We start from the raw sequence: 26864 nt of genomic DNA, 5'->3' as shown, positions 1-26864 counted from the left end.
TTTCTAGTACAGGGGTTTATAGGAGACATGCTTTAAAAAGCAAATTGTACTGCAGATCTTCTGAGATTTTTGCAGATCTTTATCATCCATCCTGTAGATGGGAAGGGCTGTTAGAGCAGAGATCTTACTGGAACTAAATGAATCTGGTCTTTTATTTATTGGTTTGTGGGGTTTTTTGACTGCTACAGTGCTTTGTTTACTTCATATGTGAAGTGCTTAGTGAAGTGGGACCTGAACTAGGTAACTCTTCAAGTTGTTTTGACAGAATGCACAAAATCTAGCAACACTGCAGCCACAGCATGACCATTTCTGTTAGCCGTCTCCATCCTCAAAGCTCTTCAAGAGCCCTGCAGCCTCTCTGGAGCACAGGGAGCTCTGCTAACAGAAAGGCTACTGGCGTATGGGAAGGTGAAATCAGATTGCAAACGGTGTGTTTCACATTGAGAGTGTGTGTGGAAGAAACATTGTAGTTGAGACTACAATGGAGATTTATCTGAGACTACGTGGGGATGCTTCTGAGAAGGGTGGAGACAAAAGGACCTCAAGGAAGCTCTGGGATTTTTGTTTATTTCTTGCTTGTTGTTTTTTTGAAAGTGAAAATCTCTCCCAACTAATCCCTGATTGAGCCAACTGGCCTTCTCTATAGTCTGTAAATCACTTTTCACATTAAAAACAAAACTGAAAAGACAAGGTAGGCTGGCAGCTTAGGGATATGGTAACACCTCCGCTGGAAATGTAAGCAAGAATAATTGCTTCTAGAATGCTCAACAAACAAACCAACCACTTAATTAAGAACAATAAATCAAGTAAGGGAGGGAAACATTTGAACATCTATCCCTTGCTATAGCTGAACTTGCAGGCAGGTTATGGTTGCTCAGGGACGTTCTTCTGCATTACTTGAACACTGTGTAGGGGCTTTAATAGTACAATGGGGGCTTCTGTTCAACCGAAATTATTTCTTTGCTGGTCTGGTGTGTAGGAGGGGCAGGTGGCCTGTGGTGGGAGGAAATACCTGCAGATTCCTGTCAAGTACTATACTGAAGGTGAGGCTCTAAAGGTCAGTGATTGTTCTGGATTTTGGCCCTCAGGAATTAGATGGATCTTAACTTTTCTGGTCATTCCACTGTTGTGGACTTTGCTTCCTGAAGGATTCTGCCAGGCTATGTTTGCAGTTGGGACTGCAATTACCCCAACTTGTACCAATGAGTGGTAGGACTTGCTTGAACTGGAGTTGATATTTGGGTGGACTCAAATACGTGGCCTGCTGGGCGAAGGGTTCCATCTCTTGAAATGAAGGCTGAGAGAAACCGGTTCTTACAGTCAGTCTCCCATGTCAACAGTGTGGGCTGGGTTTTCAGCAGGCTTCAGAAAGAGCAGAGGTCCTGTACAAAGCCCGGTCTGAGGCACCCAGGCAACCTCTGCACTTTGTAATCCTTTGAGTGTGTGGCAGCTTTCTGTTATGAGATACTTAGTGAGATTAGGGAGCTGAGCAAACTGTAATTTTTATTTTGCTAAATCTAAAACCACAAAAAGCTATATTTACAACTGGGGAGGGAGGGGATTTTGGTGTTGCTGACTATCCCATCCAATGGTGTGGGAAGAAGGTTCAGAAAATGATGGCTAAACCTTTTGAGAATGACTGGACGTTTGACATTAATGAGGAAAAAATGCAAGGCTAAAAGCATCCCAGATGCACAGAATTCAATTACTTGGCAGTGCAGTTTGATTTTTAGTGTATTTTGCAGTACATTAGTAATTGATCTGTGCAGTATTTGTAACTGCAGAGGAGCTCTAGATGAATGTTTGCCATGACTGTTACAAAATGTTCAATGCTGGGAATGAAATTTCTCCTTGCTGTGATTGTTCATCTGATTTACAGCTAATGGAAAGTAGCTCTCCTGCTCCTTTCTACAGCAAATTGATCTTCATTTTTTCTTTAAAAAAAATCCCAGTAAGAGGAATTGTTCTGTAAAAAACCCAATATGAAGTTAAATCATGGTGAGAGCTGCTGCCTGGTGGACACGCTTGGCACATGTCCTGTGGCGCAGACCATTGGGGTTTTTGCACTGGTGGTCACTGTGACTGCAGCTCTGTGCCCAGGAGGCAGCTGCACTTGCATTCCAGAAGTGGAAGTTTCTCAGAGCCCAAAAGATTCATCGTCCAAATTCTTTTAAGCCCAGAAATTCATTGGCAAATCTATTTCCAGCTTTGCTTATTCTCTCTCTTCCCCTGCATGTCATCAGTGATCCTGCTGTCTCCCAACTCATTCTGTCATTTCTGTTCTGCATATACTCATTTTTTTGGTAGAAGTTGGAGTTATCAGGTGGTTTCCCATCCAATTCCTGGACAGGTTAAGAAAGGTTTAGTTTCCAAATGAGGCAAAAGAGGGTGTGTTTAGTCTGGTATGTGCAAAGACCCAACTGTGCCACTGAATCTCTTAATGACTTTTACAAAAGTCACTCTCTGTGTCCCATTTTCCTCAGCTGTAAAATAGTGATTAAGCCTGTGAGGGATCCCATAGTTAGTGTGGGACTCAGTTCTGCTAAACACTCCCTGAAAGAGGTGCAGTTTTATAGGAAGTTTTCCTCTAGGCTGCTTGTTCCGTATCCACTTCTTCCAGGACAAATTATGCTTATCCCTGAGGTAACTGAGACCACGAATGTCCGTCTGATCCACAAGTTCCTGTCTTCTTGTGTCCTACAGCAGAATGGACTGGTGTTTTGAATTTTGCCATCTGACACCAGTCCAACTAAGCATACACTTAGTGGCTTAGCTGTACAGTTGCAACAGGAGTTAAGCACCTATCAAAGGTCACAGCTGGATGACAGCCAGTGTACTCAGCAGCAAGCCTTGAGCAAACATCGAGGAGAGAGGCGATCCTTCCCTACAGTTATGATATTGCTCAGTTGCAAGATATAATTGGTGGAAGAAATTAACAAAGCGATATGGAAGGGTGATCCCACAGTGATAGCAGCACATGCTCTGCTTGTGGTGAGGTTTGCCAGTTGCCTTGCCCTCATTAGGAGCACAATGTTTCCTAAGTGTTAGAAAGAAAAAGAGCATCAGGACACTAGTAAAACAGACAGTACCTTGGCAGCTGGGAATGGGAGCGGGGTAGGAATACTTACAATGAGGTATGAAAGGCAGGTGTCCTAGGTGTTACCTGTATAAACATCAAGCCTTTTCCTCCTGTATTTGAGTCTCTTCATGTGCCTTTCTCTAGGCGCAGACAGCGAACTTGGTGCTGGAAGATGGGACGAAGATGAAGGGCTATTCTTTTGGCTATCCATGCTCCACAGCAGGGGAAGTCGTATTCAACACTGGTCTTTCTGGGTAAGGCAAAAGCAAATGAGATATAAGCACCAAAACTTCTCTGGGAGCTTGTTACAGTGTGAATGCTGCTTTTTCCAAGCTCATAAGGTCCTGATCAAAGCGTGTAGTGTTCTGTATAAGAAAACACTGTAGTCCTGGGATACAGAGAGAGAGCTAGTTAATGAAGAGACTTCAGGCAGTCCTCTTGTGTCATAGCATTCATGGTGAAGACCAACTTTAAAGACTGATATAACTAACCATGATATTGAGGTATGTTGAGATCTGATAGCTTCCCATTGAAATGTAGCCATTGCTGAGTCTGAGCAGGGGACCTATCTTTGTTCTCCAGTGCCCTGATCAAATATAGAGGTCTGAAGCATCTGCAGCCTTCTGGGTAATGGAACTTGACTTCTGAGTGCAAAACTTTTAAATCCCGAGGTTCCTGAGTTGGTCGCCTCTATATGTCGTCCCTTATGAGATTTGTTGGCTCATACCACAGTTGAGGATGCGTTTTAAACTCTGTGCCCTTTCCAGCTAAAGGGTAGGATCAGATTCATGCCTAACGTAGCATGACTGTCTGTCTTCTTGAGTGGTAGAGGCCAGTGGCTGGCTTAGGATGGCGGCCAAATGCTGCCAGTACTTTTGTTGAACTGTTTAAGCAGAGGAAATCTGTCCAGAGGAATGAGGCTTTTGGTTAGGAGAGGGCCATGTACCCGGGGAGGTGAGACAGCTCTGAGGTGGTTGGTGCTTGAGCTTCTTCTGCAGTCATTCAGAGCTGTCTTTGTCCAGCTGCCTTGCATTCCCCAAATTCTGCTCTCCTTTGGAGAAACCAGTACTCACAGGATGAGTTTTTAAGTGATCTCATTGGTGAGAATGTTAAATGGCTGTGGAGGGGAATCTTTTTGCAAAGTTTTGCATTAGGAGGCAATTATTTAAGTATTTTGACAGCACTAATTACTGGCTGTGTTAATATACCTGCCAACAAGCAACTGTTTAATATAGATCAGAATGATGGAGGGCACCAGAGTTCTGTTCTTGGTGATAGATTATGGGCAATAAATCTTGTCACATCACAAAAGTCAAGGAGGACCTGATGGATTAATTTCCTCTCCACATGTTACTGTGGCAGCAGAAGTTGTGTTTGCTCATTTTCTAGTGATTTGGAGAGGGTGCCTGTGAAAGAGACATCTCTTCTGTGCTGAGGAGCATATGGGCATTGAGGGAACATTCAAAATGTAAGGTTGTATCTTCAGAGGACCATGACCTTGATTGATTGATTTGGAGAGAGGAAGGTAAGAGTTTGCAGCACTATTGCAGATCATGAAGGTGACAGATTTGCTACCAGTCGAGGGATTGCTGTCCAGCGAATGAAACCCTGTAGCTCTGCCTAGGGCTCCTGAGCGCAAAAATCAAGACCTTATGTATCCAGAGGAACCCAGCTACCTCTTCTCATTGACACAGTAAGAGGCTAAGTGCTGGCGTGAAGGAGGTGCCCAGGGGTCTTTTACAGACTGTCTGAGCACATAGCAATTTGTCAGTATAGGGAGCAAGAGGCTAGTATGGGGGTGATTTTGCCATGGCTGCTGTTAAGCCTCAGACCACTGCTTTCTGTGAAGTGGGTGTTTCTAGACGCTGGGTGAGGTCAGCGTGGGCTCTGTACTGGGATGATTAATATGCTGCTCTGCACCTTGTCTCCTCATCTGGACTCGCACATTCTGATTCATGTCATAGAGCGGGGAGGCAAAGCACTTTATGTGTGTACAGCTTTCAGGCTTGAAGTAGCGAAAGCTGGCTGAAATGTTGTCGTATTACTCTGGAATAGAGGGCAGAGAGCACCGTTTTGGGGGTGGAATGTTGAATTTTCATTAGAAAAGCATGAGGATGAACTCAGAATACTTGCTCAAAAAAAAAAAAAAATCCTAGTGTTGCAGCCATCTGTCTGGTATAGGAACAAGAAGGAAAAGAGGAGATTTCCAATTAAGGAAGAAGAAGAATTACAACCCATAGAACGTTCCCATGTTTGAAACAGCTCAGTAAATGCATTTGCCTCCAATAAGTCTGCGTGTGTTTCCCATGATATTCTAGTGAGGGAACTGATTGACGGGAGTTTACTGAAATCAGGCAGGCCTTTGGGCAGGCACAGCAAGGATTAGACCTTGCAGCATCTTTGGAGCTCATGCTCCCATCTGCTCCTCTGTGATCCACAAGGCACTGTGCCTGCTTAAAGGGCATTGCGTCTTAGTGCAGAGCTGTGCCTTCATACCCCAGCCAAACCCAATGGCTCTCTGTCCTTGTTTGCTGATTACAAATAACACGCAAAGGTTAATTACATTAGCTTTGTCATTAACAAAGAGTCTTTTGGAAGCATAAGCAATTGACTCGGAAGGAGAGCGCAATGCCAAATGCTCACATGCCATGCACTTACTGCAGTTCTGTGATCACACTGCACTTTGTGTGGCTGTTTACCTGCAGCAGGAAGTATAGATTTGAACAGCAGGAGAGGCTTACCTGAAAATATTTCATGGCCATTGTTCATTCGACATGTCATTTCTCAGAGCTGGCTGGTGTGCTGTGTTGTCTATATCTGCCTGCAACCATTCTGGGTTTTGTGAAGAGTTTCCCAATGTTTGACAATTAATCTTCTGGCAGTAAGTCCAATGTTCCATAAAAATGTCTCTTGTGACTTGCTGATATCTGGTAGATGGCTGGAGTTGCCAATTATGTATTGTTTAAACAATAATGACAATAATAAATTATATTTTGTATAGGCCAGATTCATCCTGAAGTGTCTTTATGCATTTGGCTAAATATTTGTGTAGATAACTTCATCTGTTGCTAAATTACAGCTGCTTTTGGGTTGAAAGACAGCAATTGCTTAATGGATTGCTGCAACAGTATGCTACAGTATAAGGGAGAAAATGGAGGATTGCATGTTAATTTGAAGCTGAAGAATAGGACCATGGGCATTTAATCCATGTTTACCCTGTCCCCCCTCTTTGGGGTTGAAAGTGAGGCTGGATCTACTGGATCCAGAGCTGACACTTTGCAAAATCCTAGGTTTGATCCTCTACTGCAGAAGAATGTTCCACCACGCTTTTAGGTCTGTCCTTGCTGCAAAGGGGGTTTGGGCAGGTGCTTGAAGAAAGTTGCTGTTCCTGGGGCTTCTGACTGGACTAAAGATATAAGGACATGCTTTGGGACCTTGTGACCCAGGGTGGACTGCTGATTGGGCTGGGACAGGTGACATCATGGTGGGGGTCTGCTACAGGCCACCCGACCAGGAAGACCAAGCAGATAAGACCCTTGCATTCACAAGCCCTGGTCCTCATGGGGGACTTCAACCACCCCGATATCTGTTCGAGGGACAACATGGAGAAGGCTCTGGGGAGACCTCATAGCAGCCTTCCAGTACCTAAAGGGGCCCACAAAAAAGCTGGAGAGGGACTGTTTACAAGGGCATGGAGTGACAGGACAAGGGGTAATGGCCTTAAGCTGAAGGAGGGGAGATTTAGATTAGATATTAGGAATAAATTCTTCACTGTGAGGGTGGTGAGGCACTGGCAGAGGTTGCCCAGAGAAGCTGTGGGTGCCCCATCCCTGGCAGTGTTCAAGGCCAGGTTGGATGGGGCTTTGGGCAACCTGGGCTAGTGGAGGGTGTCCCTGCCCATGGCAGGGGGGTTGGAACTAGATGGGCTTTGAGGTCCCTTCCAACCCAAGCCATTCTATGATTCTATTCACAATAGAAAGCTCACTGCCACTGAGAGGGGCAAGTTCTTGCACCGCATAGAGGGAAGGACAGAGCAATGACAAAGCACTGCCCACATAGCGTGCCCAGAGAATGACTGGGCCCAAGCTGTTATCTTTGGGTCAAGTGATATGCCATGCACTTACTGCAGCTCTGTGATCGCTCTGCACTTTGTCTAGTTATTTACCTTATGTTAAATCACAAGAAGTCTGAGTTTGTTAATAGCTCCTGTGCTTTTCTTAAATGAAACATGAGAAGCTAAAGCCTTTCCTTGTTCTCAGTGTCAAATGTTTAATCACAGATAGCGAAGTCAGGGCAGATTCACAGATGTGTTTGCTTTTATACTGCGAATGCTTTCACATGAATACCATTTCTGTCTTTTTGTCATGTGGGAATTCAGACCTGTCTTCTTTTCACTGGCTCTTTTGTTTTGCTTTCAACTCCAGACCAATGTACTTTTCTTCTATTACTTCTTCATCTAGATACACCGAAGCCTTGACAGATCCCAGCTACAAAGGACAGATTCTTACACTGGCTAACCCCATAGTTGGGAATGGTGGAGTGCCTGACACAGCTGCTTTGGACGAAATGGGCCTCAGGAGGTTTCTGGAGTCTGATGGGATCAAGGTAACAGTGGGACATGCAGAGTTGATCAAAGGGGGATGCTAGTAGCTTGAGTGTGTGTGCATGTGCAAGAGTTTACTGGCACTCTCATAGAAGTTAGAAGGAATCAATGATAGTCATTCTTTTTCTTCTTCTGGATGTTGTCCTTTGGACGCATGGTGGCAAAAGATAATCCATCTTGCTTTCTGTACCAGGCCATGTGCTGTCTGAAAGCTGTGTATTTCCTATCAGTGACAGACATGCTATGGTTTTTGTGAACTGCTGTCCTGGATGGCTTTTTTTCCACATCCCCTTCTGCCTCATATTTATCTGTGTTTGCCCAGGACTGGTTGCCACTGAGAGATCAAATGCTAGTGAGAATGAGAAGTCTCTGTGTGCTGAGACTTTTCTCTGTATGCCTGTACTACCAAAAACAGGGGAGGTTACAGTTGTGTGGCCATACGTGCTAGCGCAGGAACCAGTATTTACGCTGTGGTGACAGGGGATATTGGCTAGGACCAGGGCTGTATCCATCAGTTGTGGCAATACTGAAAAATGAAATAAACCCATGTAATTGCAGAACCAGTGAAATGCTTTATCTGTCCTGAGGTGAAATGACTCCTTTATATGCTATCTAATGCCACTGGAAAAATGAGCTGACTTTTGAAATGAAATGTCACTTAAGAGTGAAAAGCTTTCTTAAAGACAAAAATGAATCAAAATAAATTTTGTCTTAAATTTCCATTTTCTTTCTAATAAGAAGTGTTTTCTCAGATCAATGCAATTTGAAGCTTTGGTTACCTGAAAGCCACATTATTCTATGAATTTCCTAAGTAAAAGGCCCTAGGTACAACCATGACAGCGTGTGAAGTCTTTACCCCTTTGCCAGCTACCTGTTCTGCGCACTCACCCCCATGAAGACTCGGATTTGATATCTTTTTTTTTTTTTTTATATGAGAGCAGCCATACCGTGTCTGCCTAGCCTCGTGTCCTGTCTGTGATGTGGTTTGGAGTGGATGAATAGTGAAAACTCAGAAGGTACAGGGCAAGTACAGAGTGATCCTTCACTGCAAAATGGCGTTTCTTCTCTCTGCAGGTTTCAGGTTTGCTGGTGCTGGATTACAGCAATGAGTACAGCCACTGGCAGGCTGCTAGGAGCCTGGGAGAGTGGTTGCAGGAAGAACAGGTGAGCAGTCTAGGGATAACTACATTAGGAGAACAAACCTGTATGGATGGGAATAGGGGAAAGAACTTCTGGCTTTGAGCTGGTAACCACTCTTCTCCTCAGATGTCTTCACCAGTCTGTACTGGGCTCATTCTGTGTTCCTTAATTCTCTGATTCTTCATCTATTTCTCTTTTTCAGGATGCAATGGTATTTCCAAGATCTGTCCAGAAGTAATGTTAATTAAATGGGAATGTTTGATTCTCCATAAAAATTATACACATTAGATTATATTCTTTTCTCAAATGTTTCTGTACTGCTGCTCCTAGCAGTTGCCAAGGTCGTAACCTCAAGAGATGTTAGCTGCCAGGAGGACCCAACTGACTTGAAGCCGTGGGAGTCAAGGATGCGTCAGTAGACTGCCACTGACTTGTGATGGCTGAGAGGGTTATGTGCTCATAAGTAAGGCATAATGGGGCTCAGAAATGAGACGGACATTTGCCATGTGAGCTTTTTATTTTGTGCTTTTTAGTGCAGAAACTAGATTTGAAGAACTAAGTTATTTATGAGTGGGAATAGGGAGGAGAAGCGAATAACTGGAAGTGAGGCAGCCTTGGTAATAGTGCTGCTAAGAGCCAGAGCTCCTGAAACAAGGACATGTTCTTCTCAGCAAAGTGATCTGGCTGCTGTCTTCCTCTGTCTTAGCTGCTTGTTCTCTAACTTACCCTTCTCTTGTGTTATCTTCAGGTGCCTGCACTGTATGGGATTGATACCAGAATGCTGTCCAAATTAATTCGTGACAAGGTATGATCTGCTTCCCTTAATCCAGTTGCATTAACCTTGCTATTGCTGGGCCCTTTTTGTAACAGTGCAGCAAACCTGGGGTAGCAATGCTACTACTGGGCTGCCTTGACCACAGATGCTGCTCAGGTCCCTGTGCTCTTCCAAGGCTCCGTGCTTTCTGTACAGCTGAGGCAATGCTCTGATCCCAGGGAGCTCCCTCTCCTTGGCTCTGCTCTGGGTTTCCTGTTCTACATAAGTGAACCAGCACAAGCTGATACAAGTGAGAGGCCTCAGGTAGCTGTGTCGGACACAACAGGTAGTAATGTCAACTATGTGTTGCCTCAGATAGTAACAGTCAGAGAGCAACAACTCTGAGAGATATTGTGGATATTACTTCACAGACAGCACCACCTTTGGTCAGTGGAAATTCTCCTGCTCTTCAGAGACAAAGCAATGCCTACAGTAACCTAAGCTGGATTCCTAACTCAGGCTGGTTTTCTTTGCCTGAAGCCTGTTATTATTTTTAATAGTCATTACTTTTCTCTGGTTTCCAAGAGCTGACAACTGAAGGACATGAACAAGATTATGTTACTGAATGGAGGTTAATGTTAAGATACATTTCACACTGGCTAAAACAGTGATCAAAGCCAGTCTGAATGTAAATGCGCCTTGGAGGCTCTTCTTTTGTAATGGATTATTTGAAGCTGCTCTTTTCTTTAGGTGATCCATTTGCAGTCTGCAATCCAAGCCCACACCCCCTTTCATTCCACAGAACAAAATATGAACAACCCAGCTTGAATAGAGAATATTTATAGAAATAAATTCTTATGGGAAGACAGGGCGTTGTCCTGCTCTCATAGACAGCAGACAAGTGCAGTTTAATACAATAGAAAATGGCAACACATTTTCTACTTTCTTGAGACATACTATTTAATGGATCAGCATTCCTTTCATCCAAAGTAAATACACTTTCAATGTTTATCCTGTAACTTAGCAGTGTATGGTAGTAAGGCCCATTATACTGGTAGTCTGAGTGGTATTGGTTTATGGCTTTTAAAATAGCGCACGATGTAGCCTTTTCTCCTAGTCTTCTCTGGTTGAAAAAACCCCCCAGCTTAGTTTTTCACTCCATGTCTTTTTATAAATTGGGGGTGAGAACAGGCTTCATTGTGATAAATGCAGAAATAAGCGGTGACTTGTTAAATTGGACTCTAAATGTAAATGCAGGGCACCATTTGGCTCAATAATCTGGGAGCAAGGTAGGACACAGGGTTCCTGTTTGAGAGCAATGGCTTTAGGGCTTTGTCAGCAGCATTTATGGGACTGACTGCATGGTGGCACCTGGCAGTTCCCAAGAACTTAGCTTGTTTAAGATGATGCTGACCTTTTCAGCTCTGCTTCATGCAAAGCAGCCTGGAGTAGCTTTTGGTGTAAGGCGCTACTCAAGATGAGAGAGAATGTCAGCCACTGTTAAGAGCAAAGCTCAGTCTTTAAAACTTAGTAGCGCATGGCAATGCAAGATGCTGGCTTGTTCTTACTCTAGGAGAATGGCAAGGATACTTCAGGTATGGCCAACCATGGAAGTATCTCATGGATGCATTGCTAAACCCAATGAGCAATCTTGGTGTGCATGCTAGTCTGATATTGACAGGGCGAGCCGAGTTTACTGTGTTTTATCACAAAAGTGTTATGTGTTAAAAATTACAACAAAACATTGACTTCCTCTGTTTTACTTTCCCCTTCCATCCTTGAAAAGTTCTGTGTTGCACACCCTGTCCCCAAGCCAAGAAGAGGTTAACCCTAGGTTAATCCCACTTATTCTAGCAGTGGGGCAAAGCCAAAACAGGGATTTTTTACACTGAGAACTTTTATGTGCAGAAGGTGGAGAATGATATACTTGCTGGCAGAGCAAGCGTGTCCTAGCTTCTGTGAGGTGGCAACAGCAATAAAGGGTAAAGCTTGCTGGAGGTGATTTTTATTTATTTATTTTTAACAGCTTATTCAGAAACCAGCTGTGCTGACCTGCTGACCTTTGCTTTACCCCAGCTTTGCTGCCTTGTAGCTATCCACAGGAGGTGGCTGAAGACCTCACAGTGGGTTTCAAAAACAAAAAAGCTTCAAACTGCTTTGTGGCTTACTCCCAGATCTACACAGCCATTATTTGGGGATCTGAATTCTGATCCTCTTGGAAGGCAACCCATTTTACTGTCACTAGACAGCTTGCCAAATTGTCTATTAACAAATTTTACTGCTGACAATGCCATTGCCCTGAATGAAGAGTTTTAAACAGATTTTTGATACAGAGGTAGGCTCATAAACTTCTGAAGATACTAGAAATGGTTATAAGCCACCAAGTAACCAACTCTAAACAGCTGTTCCGGTTCCTGTGCCTGTCAGCACCCTGTCCCAGTGTTCACAGCTTCTCCTTTGCTCATACTTTGTTGTTTACTGGTGTATTTCCACAGGGCACGGTACTTGGGAAGATAGAATTTGAAGGTCAACCCATGGAGTTGGCAGACCCAAATAAGAAAAACTTAATTGCAGAAGTTTCAACAAAGGTGAGAAGTTCTTCTGTAGTCCAAGGGCTGTAGACTTTAGGTAGTAACTGCTCCCCTTTTGCTCTGGGATTCATCCAGTCTTTCTAAACAAACAATTCAGGGACCTTTTCTAAACCATAGACCTTTCCAGATCCTTGAAGGATTGTCATCTTAACATCATCCTTGTAGAATTCCCATGGCTCCTTAGGTGCAGCGTTGAAGATGTAAAATGAGCTGTGTTTGAGCTGAGTGTAGTCTGAACAGTACTCTGATGGGAGGATTGTGTGTTACAAAGACAGGATTGAGAAGTATTGGGGATACCTAGTATATGGTAGACATATGTTCTAGCATAAGAAGAATAAAAAGAATGGTTGGTTTCCTTAAATAAATTTCAGGAAAGCTCACAATAACCTTTGATAATCTGTGTTCAGGTATAATTTTGAGGTGATTCCAGAAGATATTTCTAGATTTCAAAAAGAGACCAAGTTAGGAATCTCCTGGATCTAATATTACTGGCATTAGCTGCTTTGTCTATAGTTATGCACAGAATAGTAGTTAAATTTGTTCTCTGTTAGCTGCCCATGCAAACTATGTTTGACCACAAGATGAGAAGAACATTACAAATCATGAGGATGTAGCAAACCAGGCCCATACTAAAAATAGCACCTATTCTTGTTCCAGTGCAAGAACTAGCATCTTAAATTGTGGACCCTTTGGGGATTTAATTGTGTGATAAAGAGTGCCTTGGGTGCTTAATCCCATTGACTGAAGTGAGAACTGAGTGTATGAGTCCCTCTACCAAATTCCGTACTTACTGTGGTGTTTGCAGCTCCTTCAAGATCAGTGAGGCTCTGGAAGAGCTCTGCAAATAGTTGCTTGTGTACTGTTCTGCACACAAGCTGGTGTGTTAGTGGCATGAGCGTGAACCAGTCCTAAACAGCCTGGTCAGTGAGCAAGTGGGAATTTGAAGCGCAGTCTCCATCCAGGCTTGGCTTCACAGTGGTAACTGGTTACCTGGGATATCATTGGAATACAGAGACTGCCTTGCAGATCTCACCTTTGAGGATCTCACCAACTCGTGCCAGTGTCTCCACTGTCTTTTGAGTTGGGGCCTTGTTGCTACACAGAAGGATGGCAATTGCTTATTGAGGTTGTGATATATGATTGCAAGATGCAGGTGGAGCCATTTTGAGCAGTAACTCAGAAATAGGTAAGGTTGCTGATGCTAAACTCTGCAATTACTAAGACAGAATTACTGTAAAGATGCTGCAAATAGCTTCTAAAAGGGAGATAGAATAAGATTAACAGAGCTTTGGTGGTCTCGTTATGTTCATAGCTTCATTTTATCGGCTTAAAAAGCAACATCACAAATAAAGCTGAAAATGAAGTAAGCTGTTCAATGTTGGTAATTACTGGACGTGATAATCTATCTGTTGCCAAACAGCTATTTTCATGTAAATCAGGACACAGTGAGATTAGGAATCTGCTTATCAATTGTACATTAGGAGTGATTGTTTTTTTTATTATTTTTCCCTGCCTTCTTTAGATGCTAGTGGCGTAGACTCTGTTTGCTAACGTTACCTATACATCATCCTTTCAGACTGGGACAGTTTTTTGTAGGCTGTGCAGTGAACAGATGAGGGAAATCCTCTGGCTGTAGAAGGAGTATATTTTAACAGTTCCCTCATCCAGTTCCCAGTCTGGTTTCTGTCTAGACATACTCTCGGCCAGATGCTGGGGTCAGTGCTCTGCAGTACAGGAGAATGAGAAGAGGGGGGGAGGATTGTGAAGACAGCAACACCTAAAATCAGTCTTGCTGCTGAAGGAAATGTTGTAACAAATCACAGCCTAATTAATTGGACAGGGAAGAGTTTTGAGAGTGAGGTAATTAAAATACCTCAAAGCAGTTTTGTCCCACAACTTCCTCTGGCCATTAGAACAGCCAAGGTGAACCTTTGAGGGAGATCTTTGCTTCATAATGTTTGGCAGATTTTTAAGTATGGATGTTGTGAGGAATTGAGGGGAGTCCCAAAAGGCCTTTTAAAAAGGAGAGTGAATTTTCCTTAAGGGACTTTGGCACATGACACTAAGTTAGTTTCTGTGAGAACTGAGCACCTTAATCTTCTTGAGATTTTTAAACCCACCTCCTAGAAGCCTGAAGTACAGCAGGTAGAAGACCCACCAATTTCTGTGCAGTGATACAATTCCACTATGGACTGTGGAAGTAGAATCCACTTGTGTACCAGTGACTGTGAAGATATTGTCATATTTGATGTCAGGCACAGCTTCATATCAGATGCTTTGAGTGATCTAACAAGACCCGGTTTCAATATGACTTCCATTCTACTCATTCTCAAAAAGGGATTGTGGGGCACTTTACCATCTGATTATTTAGTGTGAACTACAAGATATGTTCTGATACAAAAAATCTCGTTTCAACATTACACAGCAGGAGTCACAACAGAGGTGGTAACGCTACTGGCTCTTTGCTGAGTCATGTCCTCAAAGGCGAATTAGGGACCATTGGTGGTTCATGTATTGCACCTTGAAGCCTTGTAGTGAAGGGAGGTGGCTCCTTGCACCCCATGTCTTCCACCCTTGCTCTGGACATGGCAAGGAGTAAGTCACTCCTGATGGTGATCAGAGCTGTCATCACATAGGACATGCTCTTGTGTCCTAAAAATTTCTTCACATCAATCTTTGAGAAGATAAAAATTCAAACCAGAACTGAGTTAGGATAACACAGAGAGAGGAGTAATATTCTGCTAATAAACTTCATCCTGAGTTCCCTGTAGAGGGGTTATCTTTCCTTCTGGCCAATCGTAATCCTGCCCCGCACCAAACATATTGGGCATGATTTTAGCATTTTTTCCTAAAGGGTTCCAGCTGTGAAATATGAATGCCAGGAAAGCTGATTTAAAGAGAGTTACTTAGTTAAAAAACCAGTGGTATATTGCACAAGAGAAAAGCCACTTGGATAAAGTACACTTATAAATATCAGCTTTCAGAAGCTGAGCATAACTGAAGGTAAGCACAGAGTTTGTTTTTAGAAGGAAGAAGGCTGCCTTATGTGCTTATTAATGAGTAACATCCCAGCCTGGTGCTAACTGCAGTCATGTGACAAGTAAAATAATTCAGCAAGCTACAGAAAGAGGCGGTTCATAAATAAGCTTACATCAGTGCTATAGCTGTCTGTCAATATGTCTGGTTTGACTTCAGTCTCTTCCACACTGGTTGTGACCAATAGATAAGTGGGTGTACAAAGCATAATGGTCCAGATTTGGGACTGGTAACAATTTACTTTGTGGAATGGGTTAAGGAACAGCAGCTGGAAGAAGAGGAGAAATGTTGTCTGATATGTAAAACTGTCAGGTCCATATGAAGATAGGTCATGCTCAGTGACATGCTTGGGCTGGTCTGTAGTGCTGTGATGCACTAGAGGTCACTCAGGATATCTCCAGCTGTGCTGTGCTTTAGTCTTACTAGCTCAGGGTGGTGTTTAATGTGATGGATCCACTGGCATCAGCAGGATGACTTCCCTTCAACTGCAGATCTCTTGCCATGTATCTGGCTGAGATACTCTTGGGCTGCAATAATCTGTGAGAACTGGCTTGCTGCTTCACTGCTAATGAGGTGAAACACAGGGGAAAAAAGCTTGTCATTAGCTATGGAAACAAGTGATTTCTTAGGAATTGCTGTTTCTGCTGTAATCAACAGTATATAAAAGAGCATTACAACTTCTACTTTCACAGAAAAATGAAGGAAGCGCTAATGTCTGCAGTACTTCTGGAGATTTCCATGTAAATTGATCATTAAGTACCAGTTGCTGCATGTTGGTGAAAAGTTATTCTGCTACCCATCTTCCCTGTGCTTTGGGGGCAGGAGGTGATCTGTCATTTACAGCATGGTCTGTCTTTTTATAGGAAGTCAAGGTTTATGGCAGAGGGAATCCAATTAAAGTTGTAGCTGTCGACTGTGGGTTGAAGCACAACATTATCCGTCTGCTAGTGAAGGTAAGTCAGTGCTTTATGTCCTTCATCTCTTGTTTTGCTTTGGTCAGAGCCTTGCCTGTAGTCACTAGCCTTCCTTCCACCTGGACACATCCATTCTAGTAGCAGTTGCCCACCTAAAATGAGGTACAATTTTTAGGGTGGTTTTTTTTTTTATGGACTAGGAGTTGCTTTTTGACCATGGTATACTGTATTGAGGAGATAAGGAAGAGAACCTGTGCAGCAACCTCTCAGCCATGAGAATTCATAGATGAGCTTTAAAAAGACGAGGCACAGCTTCTCTAAAGAACAACCTAGGAAGGTCAACCCAACATTGTAACAAATAAATAAATTGGGGGAAAAAATTTTGCATTGAGGGTGGCGAATGGCTGAAACAGGTCCCGAGAAGTTGTGGAATGAATATCTGTCCTTGAAGATATTAAAAACTCAACTGACCAATGCCCTCAGCAACCTGCCCTAAAGTTGAAATTACCCCTGCTTTGAGCAGGGATTGGACCGGATGAAATCCTGGGGTCGCTCCATCCTGAATTATTCTTTAATTCTTTGATTCTATGAAAATCTTTTCCTGTTGTTAGTGCACTGATGTAGCAGTCCTTGCTTCTCTAGGCACACATGAGGAATGAAGGTGGTGTCCTCTCATTCTCTAGATGTACAGAGTTTCCCTGTTTCTGTGTTTCAGTTTATGTGGATGTTTGTCCCTTTTTTGATGTGCAGGACTATTTCTGGCATGTCACAGAAGGAGGCTGTGAAGCCCTAATTTAGCAGGGCTAAATTTCTTGTTCCCTTGGTTTTTTTCCTAGCGAGGTGCGGAAGTGCATTTGGTTCCATGGGACCATGACTTCACCAACATGGATTATGATGGGCTTGTAATTTCTGGAGGTCCAGGGGATCCCATGAAGGCCCAGGAGGTGATTCAGAATGTCAGAAAGGTACAGTGTAATAATATAATAGACCTATTATTCTTGTTTATTTGCCTCTTTTTCAAGTGCCTGAAGTCTAAACAGTTGGCTGTACTAACATGTTACAGACCAAATGTTGTTCAGACATTTTGGCTGCCTGGGATATTCCTCATCTTGGTCCAGTGGGACTTGTCTCCAGACAAGTAGTTACAATAAGGCTGTACAGACCTTGGTGGACAATACATAGTAAAAATGATTACCACGATTACTTTACCAGTGCCTTAAAGTACTCTGTGCTCTTTCAGGACTTCTGTGGCCTTGTGAAAGAACAGCCCTGATTTCACAGTGCTCCCATTTGAAATAATGTCGCACACTAAATGGCTGTAATGCAGAGTGTCATTGCTTATTCCCCTCGAGTAGACCGAGGCATCAAGCTGTGCTCTGAGGCTTCCCTCTGCAGCAGAGGAGAGGACGAAACTTTCCTTTATAGGCTGTTGCCACCCTCGCATTGACCTTTTTCCCAAGTCTGTGTGGCTGCTGTGAGGGAACTAGCATGGCTTATGCTGGAATTGCTGAACAGAGTCACTCCAGTGACTCTTGAAAACTTTTTCATTTTAGGTCCTGGAGAGCAATCGCCCAGAGCCCTTGTTTGGAATTAGCATGGGGAATCTAATCACTGGAATAGCAGCCGGAGCTACTTCCTACAAGATGCAGATGGCCAACAGGTATGGCAGCTCTTCTGCTTCCCAGCGCCCAGATAGACTAGCTCAGCATTGCAAAAGGCCACAGGGCAGCAGTGCTTTGCTTCTGAACTGCCCTAACGGGAGCTAGCATGTCAGTAACACCACTACTTCATTCCACTCTTTAATTTAACCTGCCCTGTCATGCATTACTTTTTTTTGAGGGTGTTTTGAAAGTGTTTGATATAATTGTTCCATATCAAGCTGAAGGGTAGCAAAGTTTCTCCTAGGATTTGTCATTTTGAGATTGGCTGCCAGTATTGAACAGGTACTATTGAACTGCTAGCCCCACAGTTATCAGCTCTTCCTAATTGTGGCATTTGGACACGTCTGGCACTTCCACCCTCTGTTCTCTGATCCCTTCTCTTTCAGAGGACAGAACCAGCCCGTCCTGAATGCAGTGAATGGACAGGCTGTCATCACTGCTCAGAACCACAGTTATGCCATTGACAGCTCTACCCTCCCACCTGGCTGGAAACCTCTCTTTGTGAATGCCAACGATCAAACAAATGAGGTGAGCTCATGCTTTCCAGATACCTGCACAGAGCAGCCTCTAGTGAGCGAAAACTCTCTCTTTATTTCACCTCCTGGAAGCTTGCAGTGAGATTACAATTAGCTATCAGGTCTAAACTTGATGATCAGACCATCTACTTTACTTGGGGCCCTGCCCACAGGCCAGAAGAGGGTGAGCCATCATTACTACTCTTCTCCATACTAGCCCGAAGTGTAGGATTGCAACCCTGACCTTGTGATTTCCCTTGAACAGCTGCCTTATTAACCTCTCTGATTTCCCTACCATTAATGGTGCTCGTTCAGTTACCGTTGTCTTAGGGCTTGTGCCACAGGTGTGCCAGCCTGTGTCACTGTTTTGTTGTGTTGGTTCTGTGTTGCCCAGCACAGAAAAGGAATATTATTGCAGTCTAATTTGGTCTGTTATTGTAAATAGAATTCCAAGGACTAAAGTGATGAGGGAGAGAGGCAGTTGCCTCTAGGGAACAACTTAAAGGATCTAAGGTAGAGGTCCAACGTCAAGTGATGTCCATGTAGGGAAAAAAATAATTTAAAAATGCCTGGCCTCTGGAGGCTCACAGCTGAACAGGGAAAAGCATATGAAGAAAAACAATATCCCATAGCTCAGTTTTGACAAGGTCAGACAGACATTGAGACAGATCTCAGGCTTTGTAATTGCCCATTTTAAATCTTGTCCATTAGGCCCAGTGTTGTGCAAGTCAGTAAAGTCTTGTTATTTATCAGAAAATCATTGAAAAGAAGGTATTTTCAAAAGCAATTTCCCCCATGGGAATATGCCTCTCTGTTGTTTTGTATAAATGCCCCACATCAACTCTGGCAGATTGAATAGTGCTGTTCTGGCATATCCTGCCTATACTTTGCAGGATCAAGGAACGGTAATTTCTGGCTGATGGTTTTAAAATAGGTTTTGTTTGTCAGTTGCTGTTTTCTTTATCCTTACAGACATATCTAAACAGAGACAAATGTTACCAAACAAGATATTAATACAAAAAATTTACAGCTGTTTGGTTCAGTTTTTGAAATGAGTTTGTTTTAGTTGTGTTGACAAACTGAAGCCTTTCATCCCCAAGCCTTTCATGTTTGCTTTAGCTGAAGATTGGAGACAAGTGTGATGGTGCTTGTGCATAAAGCAGGTGATAAGGTTGGACAGGAGTCTTCTGGATCTAGAAGCATGACATTCTTTTATGTGAGCTAACGGACCATTTCTGTGAGCCCCAAAGCAGCATCAGTCTCCTAAACCTTCACAGATGGAGAGGGACAAGGAGCAATGTTGGTTTAGCATGGGATGCACAAACAGGAACAGGATTGGATGGGCTGTCATGTGCAGTTTGTTGCATTCCTCTGTTTGAAAAAGAAAAAAACATTTCTTGTGGGTGACCTGACACACTGCAGCTGGACAGGGCCAACACAGGTTTCCAAATACTAAGCCACGGAGTGAACATTTTTAAAAGATATTTGTATGTAACTAGAAGTAACATGAGCATTCAGGGGCAATGTGACAGACTGATGACATTCTTTACTCTGAGGGCAGAAACTCATACCAGAATGGATCAGCTGTGGTCAGTAGCTCATGTCTCATCCCTGTCCTATCCCAGCATCCCACCCTGCAGCTCTGGATGGCACTGTTGCTCTATACAAGCTGTTGGGACTCCTTTGCCCATTCCTAAGGGAAGCAGGTAGTATCAGAACTATTTTTTCCTGGATTTCCTCGAGGGACTTTTCTACCTCTGTCTGGAATCGGTGGCCATGAGCAATGACAGCTACAGGGTCGTCTCCCAGTGGACAATGCTTTTTAGTGCTATCAGGCTGTGCAAATGAGAAGTCTGGTTTTCCTGGCTCCAACTGAAACTACAAGCACTGTCTCCAAACTCAGTTTAGGTCCTACATAACTATTGTTTGTCCAGAGCAGTGGTCCCACTTCATCACAGCCCTGAAAACAGCCCAGGGCAGAGATCATACGCAAGGCACTGTGTCAGTATTTAAAGTATGTTACAGAAATCAAGAGCATGACCAAAATTCATTTCTCCTGTGGCAGAACCAACCAGATCAGGATGGTAAAACCCTTCGTTCCTTGACAGCCTTGTCCAAGATGATCTTTTCTTGCCATGTATGTTTTTCTTCTCTCCCTGGTCCAAGATTACCTCTGGAGGGAGACTAGTGTATCTGATCTGTTAAGTGCTTACAACTTAGTCGTGTTTGCTGTTGTAGTGAAAGTGATCTCCACTATGCTTCTCGTCCACGCACAGCTCAGTGGGTTATACAGGCATTGGAGTGTTAGCAGAAGAGCAAGAGGCTCAGTGACTCCTCAGATAAGACGTTGTTTGAAGACTGGGAATGAAATGGGTGTCAATTTGGCAGCCCCTAGAAATACACCAGTCCTTTGGCCTTCAGTTCTTACAGGAGTGAGGTGTGGCTTTCTGTTCTCTTGCTTGCAGGGAGGTGTTTAAGACAATCTTTTTTTATTCCTGCAGGGAATTATGCATGAGACCAGACCAATTTTCACAGCACAGTTCTACCCAGATGCAAATCCTGGGCCAAGGGACACAGAGGTATTGTGTGAGGGCTGATCTGGGCTTGCTTTCAGATGTATCAGCTACAGTAACAAGTCTTTATGTTGGTGATGGTCCTAAATCTTGGTTTTGGAAATGTTGGGATCCTAACAGAGGGCCCAGACATGCATAGGCTTGTGTCTGCTAAGCTTGATCCGCAGCTAATTACAATCAGCAGCAAGGCGTCTATTGACTTCTGCGTGCTTTGGATCAATGATTACGTTCATGTGATGTGTATGCTTTGAGTCCGGGTGGGATTATTTGTGTGTTGGAAGTTACTGAAGTGCTTAAGCCTTTGCAGAATCAGGCTCAAATCTCTTGTACCTGGGGTGTTTGCAGAAGGAAAAGGATTTTATCTTAACAGAAGAAATACTAGCCAGATGCGTTGTAATAAAATCATTAACTTTCTAATACATTTTAGTTCCAGTTTCAAATTTTATAATTACTGTAGAGTTATGTAAATGGATTCACACTTCCTCACTCTGGTTCTCCTAAGTGAAATGAAATTTTAATCCCCCATCTGTGACTTCGCACAAATTCTGTAACAACTGGTTGTGTAGTCACAGAGTATGACTAAGCAGCAGCAGGGGATGTGGAAGGCAGAGGAGGCATGTCTGAACATAAATAAACTATTTAGCATTTCTTGAGAGAGGAAGATGGAAGAATACATAGAAGTGCTTATTTTAATCTTAATTTGACAATGTTGATTAGACCTGCAAGTAAATCTCTTGATATCAAGAAGTTTCCTAGCAATCTGATTGACTAGTGAATCTCAGAGAACTGAAATCAACTCTCAGCTGTGTTTGCCAAGTCTGTGCACTCCCAAAGTTGGGATGGGTTTGTTAACAGAGTGCCTACCCTGGCAGGCTTGCAGGACCCATCCATACTCCTTCCATAGGTGATTCCCAGCAGCCAGCTTCAGGGACCGTGTGGACGGAAGCTCTGCAAGAGTGGGGTCAGGTGGGGAGTCTGTCCCACTGTCTGCAGCTGCCTGCGTGCCAGTGGTGGTCACACTGCCTCCCCTGCCTGGCCTAGCTGCAGAACACTTTTCTCACAGCTGATCTGGGATCTTTTCTGGAAGGACAACACTGATTTGGCACAACTGATGCTTAGATATACCTGTTCAGATCCCGGCTCTGCAGCAGGCTCCATTCCAGATGGTCCCCTTGAGCTAGTTAGGTGTATGGTCTTCTGTATTTTAGCTTTTAATGCACACTCATTCATTACACTGCCAGCCATATACAAGCAGAGCACATAGACATGATTGATAGGTATTTTCTTCCTGATGTGACCTCACTTTCTTGAATACAGCTTTGTCAGATATGTCAAAGTTGTTAAATTTATTTCAAATAATGATCCCCTCTTCTCTGATGGTGTAAATCTGCCTTCTGAAGGCAGCAGAGTTGATAGTTTGAGCTCACAAATGGCCTGGTTTTTCCTTCTTTGCTTGGTATTTATTTAATTCCACTTTGGGGACTTATATGTGTGTTTATTTTTCCTAGTTCCTGTTTGATTCATTTATTTCACTGGTTAAGAGAGGGAAAGGCACTACCATTTCCTCAGTCCTGCCCAAGGCTGGAGCGACAGCTTCCAGAGTGGAGGTCAGTGTACAAGTACTCGTTATTCCTGTCTGTCAGTGAAGCTAGGAGCTAGTTAGTTCCTCCTGAACCCATGGTACAAAGTCACACAAAAAGCTCACCATGGAAGTCAAAGGAAGCTTCCTTTACAAAAGGCCTGTCAGCTGCCTATCTCACAGTCATCAGGCATCTCTTGTGTTATTAACTCCCTTTTCTTTGAGAAAGTTTTAACATCTGATGTTTCATGTATCTTTTTCTCTGTAGTTCTCCCAAGACAGGTACTCTCCTAGCAGTACATGAGGTGCCCTGGGATAATCTGACCATGAGATTTTGTGCTAGCAGCATAATGTTGATGCTTTGTTGCTTAGCAAATAAGTCTGAAATTCCTAGCATGAGCAGAATTTCGTACAGTTTTGCTATCTTAGAAGGCAGCTGGACTTTGTGGGCAGCCAAAGTGAGGCATGGTTGTCTATAAGCACATGATACAATTAATGCCTTTATTGTATGCCCTGTAAGTCATGTGTTTCTCTAACCAGAGATACATGGGAGAAGTCCAGCAGAAATATTCTTACAAGTAAAACTGCAGTGGTTTTGGAGGTGACTTTTCTTCTCTTTTTAGAACTTATGTTTTATAATTTGAGGCTGTTCAGTGCCGCACAGCCTCTGTTATTTTAACATCCACTACCATGGGACTGATCTTTTTTATGCTGTTTGATACTTCTAGGTCTCCAAAGTTCTTATTCTAGGATCTGGAGGTCTGTCGATCGGTCAGGCAGGGGAATTTGATTACTCTGGATCCCAGGCTGTGAAAGCCATGAAGGTGAGAGGATACTCTGCAAATACTAGCCTAATGTAATTTACTTTCCCTTCTGACAGCTAACTCTGATCATCCAACTATGCTATCACTGTGGCAGGGAAGCTGGTGAGAATAAATGGCTGTAGGGAAATTTAGGTATTTTTTGGTATTGAATTTGTTGGTTGAGTAATGTGAGTTAGCCACTCAGAATTATTTTCCAAAGAGAGACATTCCCCAGGTTTCCATTGCAGTCTTCAAGCAGTTTGTGAATATGTGACTGGTCACTCCAGGCTTGTCATATTGAATAGAAATGAAGGGGAGGAATATGGTCAGTTCCACCTGATGTGAAATTACTAAAGCTTCTGTGATATGCCGACAAACTACAAGTAGACAAGTACTAACAGCTGAATGGTTGGCTGCTGTCAAGACTGTTATGCAAAAGATTTTGAACCCCTTATCAAGGCAGTTTTTCTGAATGGTATTTATTTTCAATGAGATGAACTTTTAAAGTTCATATATGTCAAGTTTTGTTTCCAGAGTAGATTTATAATCTTGAAAGAAATGAATGAAAAGTCTTTCATTTGGATTAATTTTGTCCAGTAAACTTATTAGCCAGTTTCTGATGTTCCCTTTCTGAAGATTGGAGAGCTGTGTTATTCTGAAGCAAACAAAAAACATGTGTACTTGTGTATGTGCCTGAGAAAGGCATGCATTTAAAATGGTGCTCATGCTGAAGCGTCCTGCATAGTGCACTCACATGGTGGGTTTTGGGGTCTAATTTGCTCTGGTTGTTTCATGCTGCAGAAGTGCAAAGTACCTAGAAAGGGTGTTAGGGGAAAAGCTTGTGCTAGGAGAAGGTGTAGAAGCATAGCAGTACTCCAGTGATGGAGTTATTACTGGTAATATAAGTTACCTGGGCTCCGTAGTTCATATGTAACCTCATGTGAAGAAGGAGAGTTTGTAGAGGTTTGTAGAGGTCTGACAGATTCAGAGCAGATGTAGCAGCTGCCTTCAGATGAGGTGATGATTGTGAGTGGCTCTGGGACCGTTCTGACGTCAGGGCCGTTCTATTCCTGTGCTGACCCTGGAGTCAAGGAAGGAAAAAAATCAATTACAGTAATCTTAAATATAATCTGGTGTTGCTCTGGGTTGGTCCCGGTGTTACAGCACATCTTGTATATGCTTTGCTTGTGTCCTGTATTGCTATTGCTAGCTACTAGTTCAAATCGGCCGCGTCATCAGGAAAACAAAAACAGGTTAGGAGTGGAGGATCCCAGAGTTGGTGAGTGCAGATAATTACCTGAGTTGTAGAGGAGGCATCTCTCTCTCTTTTTTCCCCCCCTCTTTTGTCCTTCAAACTCAGCTCCAGTTTGTGCAAGAAAGTGAGTTTTTTAATGAAAAATCTCCCTAGCTTGACCTCCCACAGTGCCCTTTCCCTTCCTGTGGCCACCAGCCAGCTGCTCTGATCTGCAGGCTAATCAGCAATTCCAGCGGCAGTCTTGCACTTCCTGACCTTGCCTCTGGCAGAGTGATTTACGGTTGCATGGGAGAGAGAAGGCAGTTGGTCAGCGACTGCCAGGGGAAAGCTGCAGAGCATGGGTGGGAGAGAACAGGGACAATTAACAGGAGGCAAAAGAGATTTCTTTCCTCTTAGACTTCTTTTGTTTGTTTGTGTTTTGCTATGAATAATCAACATTGAGTCTCACTGCTGGATGTTCTGATTCATTCTGCTATGAATTTCCTAGTCTGTTGGATGCCAGTTTGTTATAAGAAGGTGCTGTTGAATATTCAGTCCTATACAATTAAATGGGTGCCTCTTTTACAGAGTAAAAACCTGTGGAGCTGGGACTTCCTCAGTCAGTGAATTTTATCATTCTTTCCCTTCCCTCTTCCATCCATTTCCTTGGAAAAGTATGCTTCAGTGGGAACGAAGGTCAGCAGAAATTTACAGCCAGTCTTTAAGGCAGTATTTTAAGTTATCCAAGGAAGGAGAAGAAACCACGTTAGCTCAGCCTGGTACAGGATATCAGAAGTGCATTATGGGAGAGTACATAGGGCTTTCTAAATTCCGTTGTTGGTAAATTGCTTGTTGAACCCCATCTCTCTTTGCTGCTACTCTGTTAGCTCTTTTTCCACATATGCCTAGTTTTAATGCAGATTTTCATTTTTCAGGAAGAAAATGTGAAAACTGTCCTCATGAATCCTAATATCGCTTCGGTGCAGACCAATGAGAGTGGCTTAAAGCAGGCTGATGCTGTCTACTTCCTCCCCATCACTCCACAGTTTGTCACAGAGGTCATCAAGGCAGAGCGTCCCGATGGATTAATTCTGGGCATGGGTGGCCAGACTGCTCTCAACTGTGGTAAGTACGATACAGGCACCTTGGCAGGCAAGCTCATGGTTTGCACCACGTGTTCAGCAGACTCTATTTGTGCAGACGTGCAAGACCCATGTGCCTCATACATTGCCCAGGTTACTAAATGATACAGGCAGAGATACTCACCATGGGGGAGTAATTGCTAAGCTGTGAACATAACATCTAATTGCTGGTTTTGATGCTTAAAAGTAATTCATATATTCTGCTTTGCGGCTTAAGTCTTAGTTATCATAGTTGAATTGAGGATATTCAGACCACCTTGAGGCAGAGATCAAAAGAAAAACTTACCTTCATTTAGCTTCTTGCCACAGTATCCAACCATGTCGCAGAAGATGGCCAAGCAATAACTTTACTAATAGTCCCAATTTTCATAGATTTTAGGCCATGGCTCTAATACTGATAAAGAATAATAAAATTAGCTGTTGATGATACCAGACAAGTTGTCAACTAGTCAGGTATCTTCTGAGTACTTTCGTCATCTACCATCAGTTCTGAAACTGTGGCTTTGTTTGCTCTGCAGGAGTGGATCTCTTCAAGCAAGGAGTCCTGCAGGAGTATGGTGTGAAGGTCCTAGGTACATCAGTTGAATCCATCATGGCTACAGAGGATAGAAAGCTTTTTTCCGATAAACTGACTGAGCTAAATGAAAAGATTGCTCCTAGCTTTGCAGTGGAATCGGTAAATCAGACAATTTTGAAGATGTGATTGCTATTACTGTTGTCCATTTGAGTTATTAAAATTTTTTTTCTAGTTTTGTTGAGTGAAAGCTGAATACAACTGTGGGTACTGTAATTTGTATGCTTTCATCAGCACTCCACAGTGATTGATGCTGGTTCACCGTGATTTAAAATGAGTGAAAATGCAATTAAGCACTTGGAAAGCCTAAGCTAATTTACCCATTGACGAGAGAAGTAAATTAGATTGAGGTGACTTCTGTGCTGCAGGACAAAAATATATAACATTTCGGTGGCTACTTTTGTTTTGTTTTGTTTTTAAATTTCTTGCACAAGCCATTTAGACTTAGGATTTCAGGTCCTCAAAATCAGCAGTCCTAAAATCCTTTGTGAGGATAGGAGTGTGAAAACAAAAAATTGCTTCAGTGGGAAGGCCTGTTTCAGTTTGGAGGACACAAAACAGGTCTTAAACTGGGATGTCTGTTGGAGAGGTTCTTTCATGCTAAAGTCTGTGAAGACAGACCAGGTAAGTACATTGTCCATGGAAACTCAGCAAGGAAGTCCACAC

At 43.1% G+C, this 26864-nt stretch overlaps 1 protein-coding gene across 1 annotated transcript in view; it reads left to right on the top strand.

Moving 5' to 3' along the window:
• The window catches only part of CPS1 (carbamoyl-phosphate synthase 1), a 100307-nt gene that overhangs the window by 12303 nt on the left and 61140 nt on the right, over positions 1-26864 (top strand). Inside the window, exons 3-16 of the mRNA XM_075755747.1 lie at positions 3224-3333; positions 7540-7684; positions 8757-8846; positions 9571-9627; positions 12072-12164; positions 16067-16156; positions 16954-17082; positions 17671-17777; positions 18165-18306; positions 20795-20872; positions 22375-22473; positions 23174-23269; positions 25418-25607; positions 26143-26300. Coding sequence (XP_075611862.1) covers positions 3224-3333; positions 7540-7684; positions 8757-8846; positions 9571-9627; positions 12072-12164; positions 16067-16156; positions 16954-17082; positions 17671-17777; positions 18165-18306; positions 20795-20872; positions 22375-22473; positions 23174-23269; positions 25418-25607; positions 26143-26300 — 1584 coding nt within the window. The remainder of the gene's footprint in view (positions 1-3223; positions 3334-7539; positions 7685-8756; positions 8847-9570; positions 9628-12071; positions 12165-16066; positions 16157-16953; positions 17083-17670; positions 17778-18164; positions 18307-20794; positions 20873-22374; positions 22474-23173; positions 23270-25417; positions 25608-26142; positions 26301-26864) is intronic.

The sequence above is a fragment of the Balearica regulorum genome, chromosome 6, assembly GCF_011004875.1.
Source record: "Balearica regulorum gibbericeps isolate bBalReg1 chromosome 6, bBalReg1.pri, whole genome shotgun sequence".
NCBI lineage: Eukaryota > Metazoa > Chordata > Aves > Gruiformes > Gruidae > Balearica > Balearica regulorum.
The sequence above is the reverse complement of the archived record's forward strand: the minus strand, read 5'-3'. Positions and strand labels throughout refer to the sequence as shown.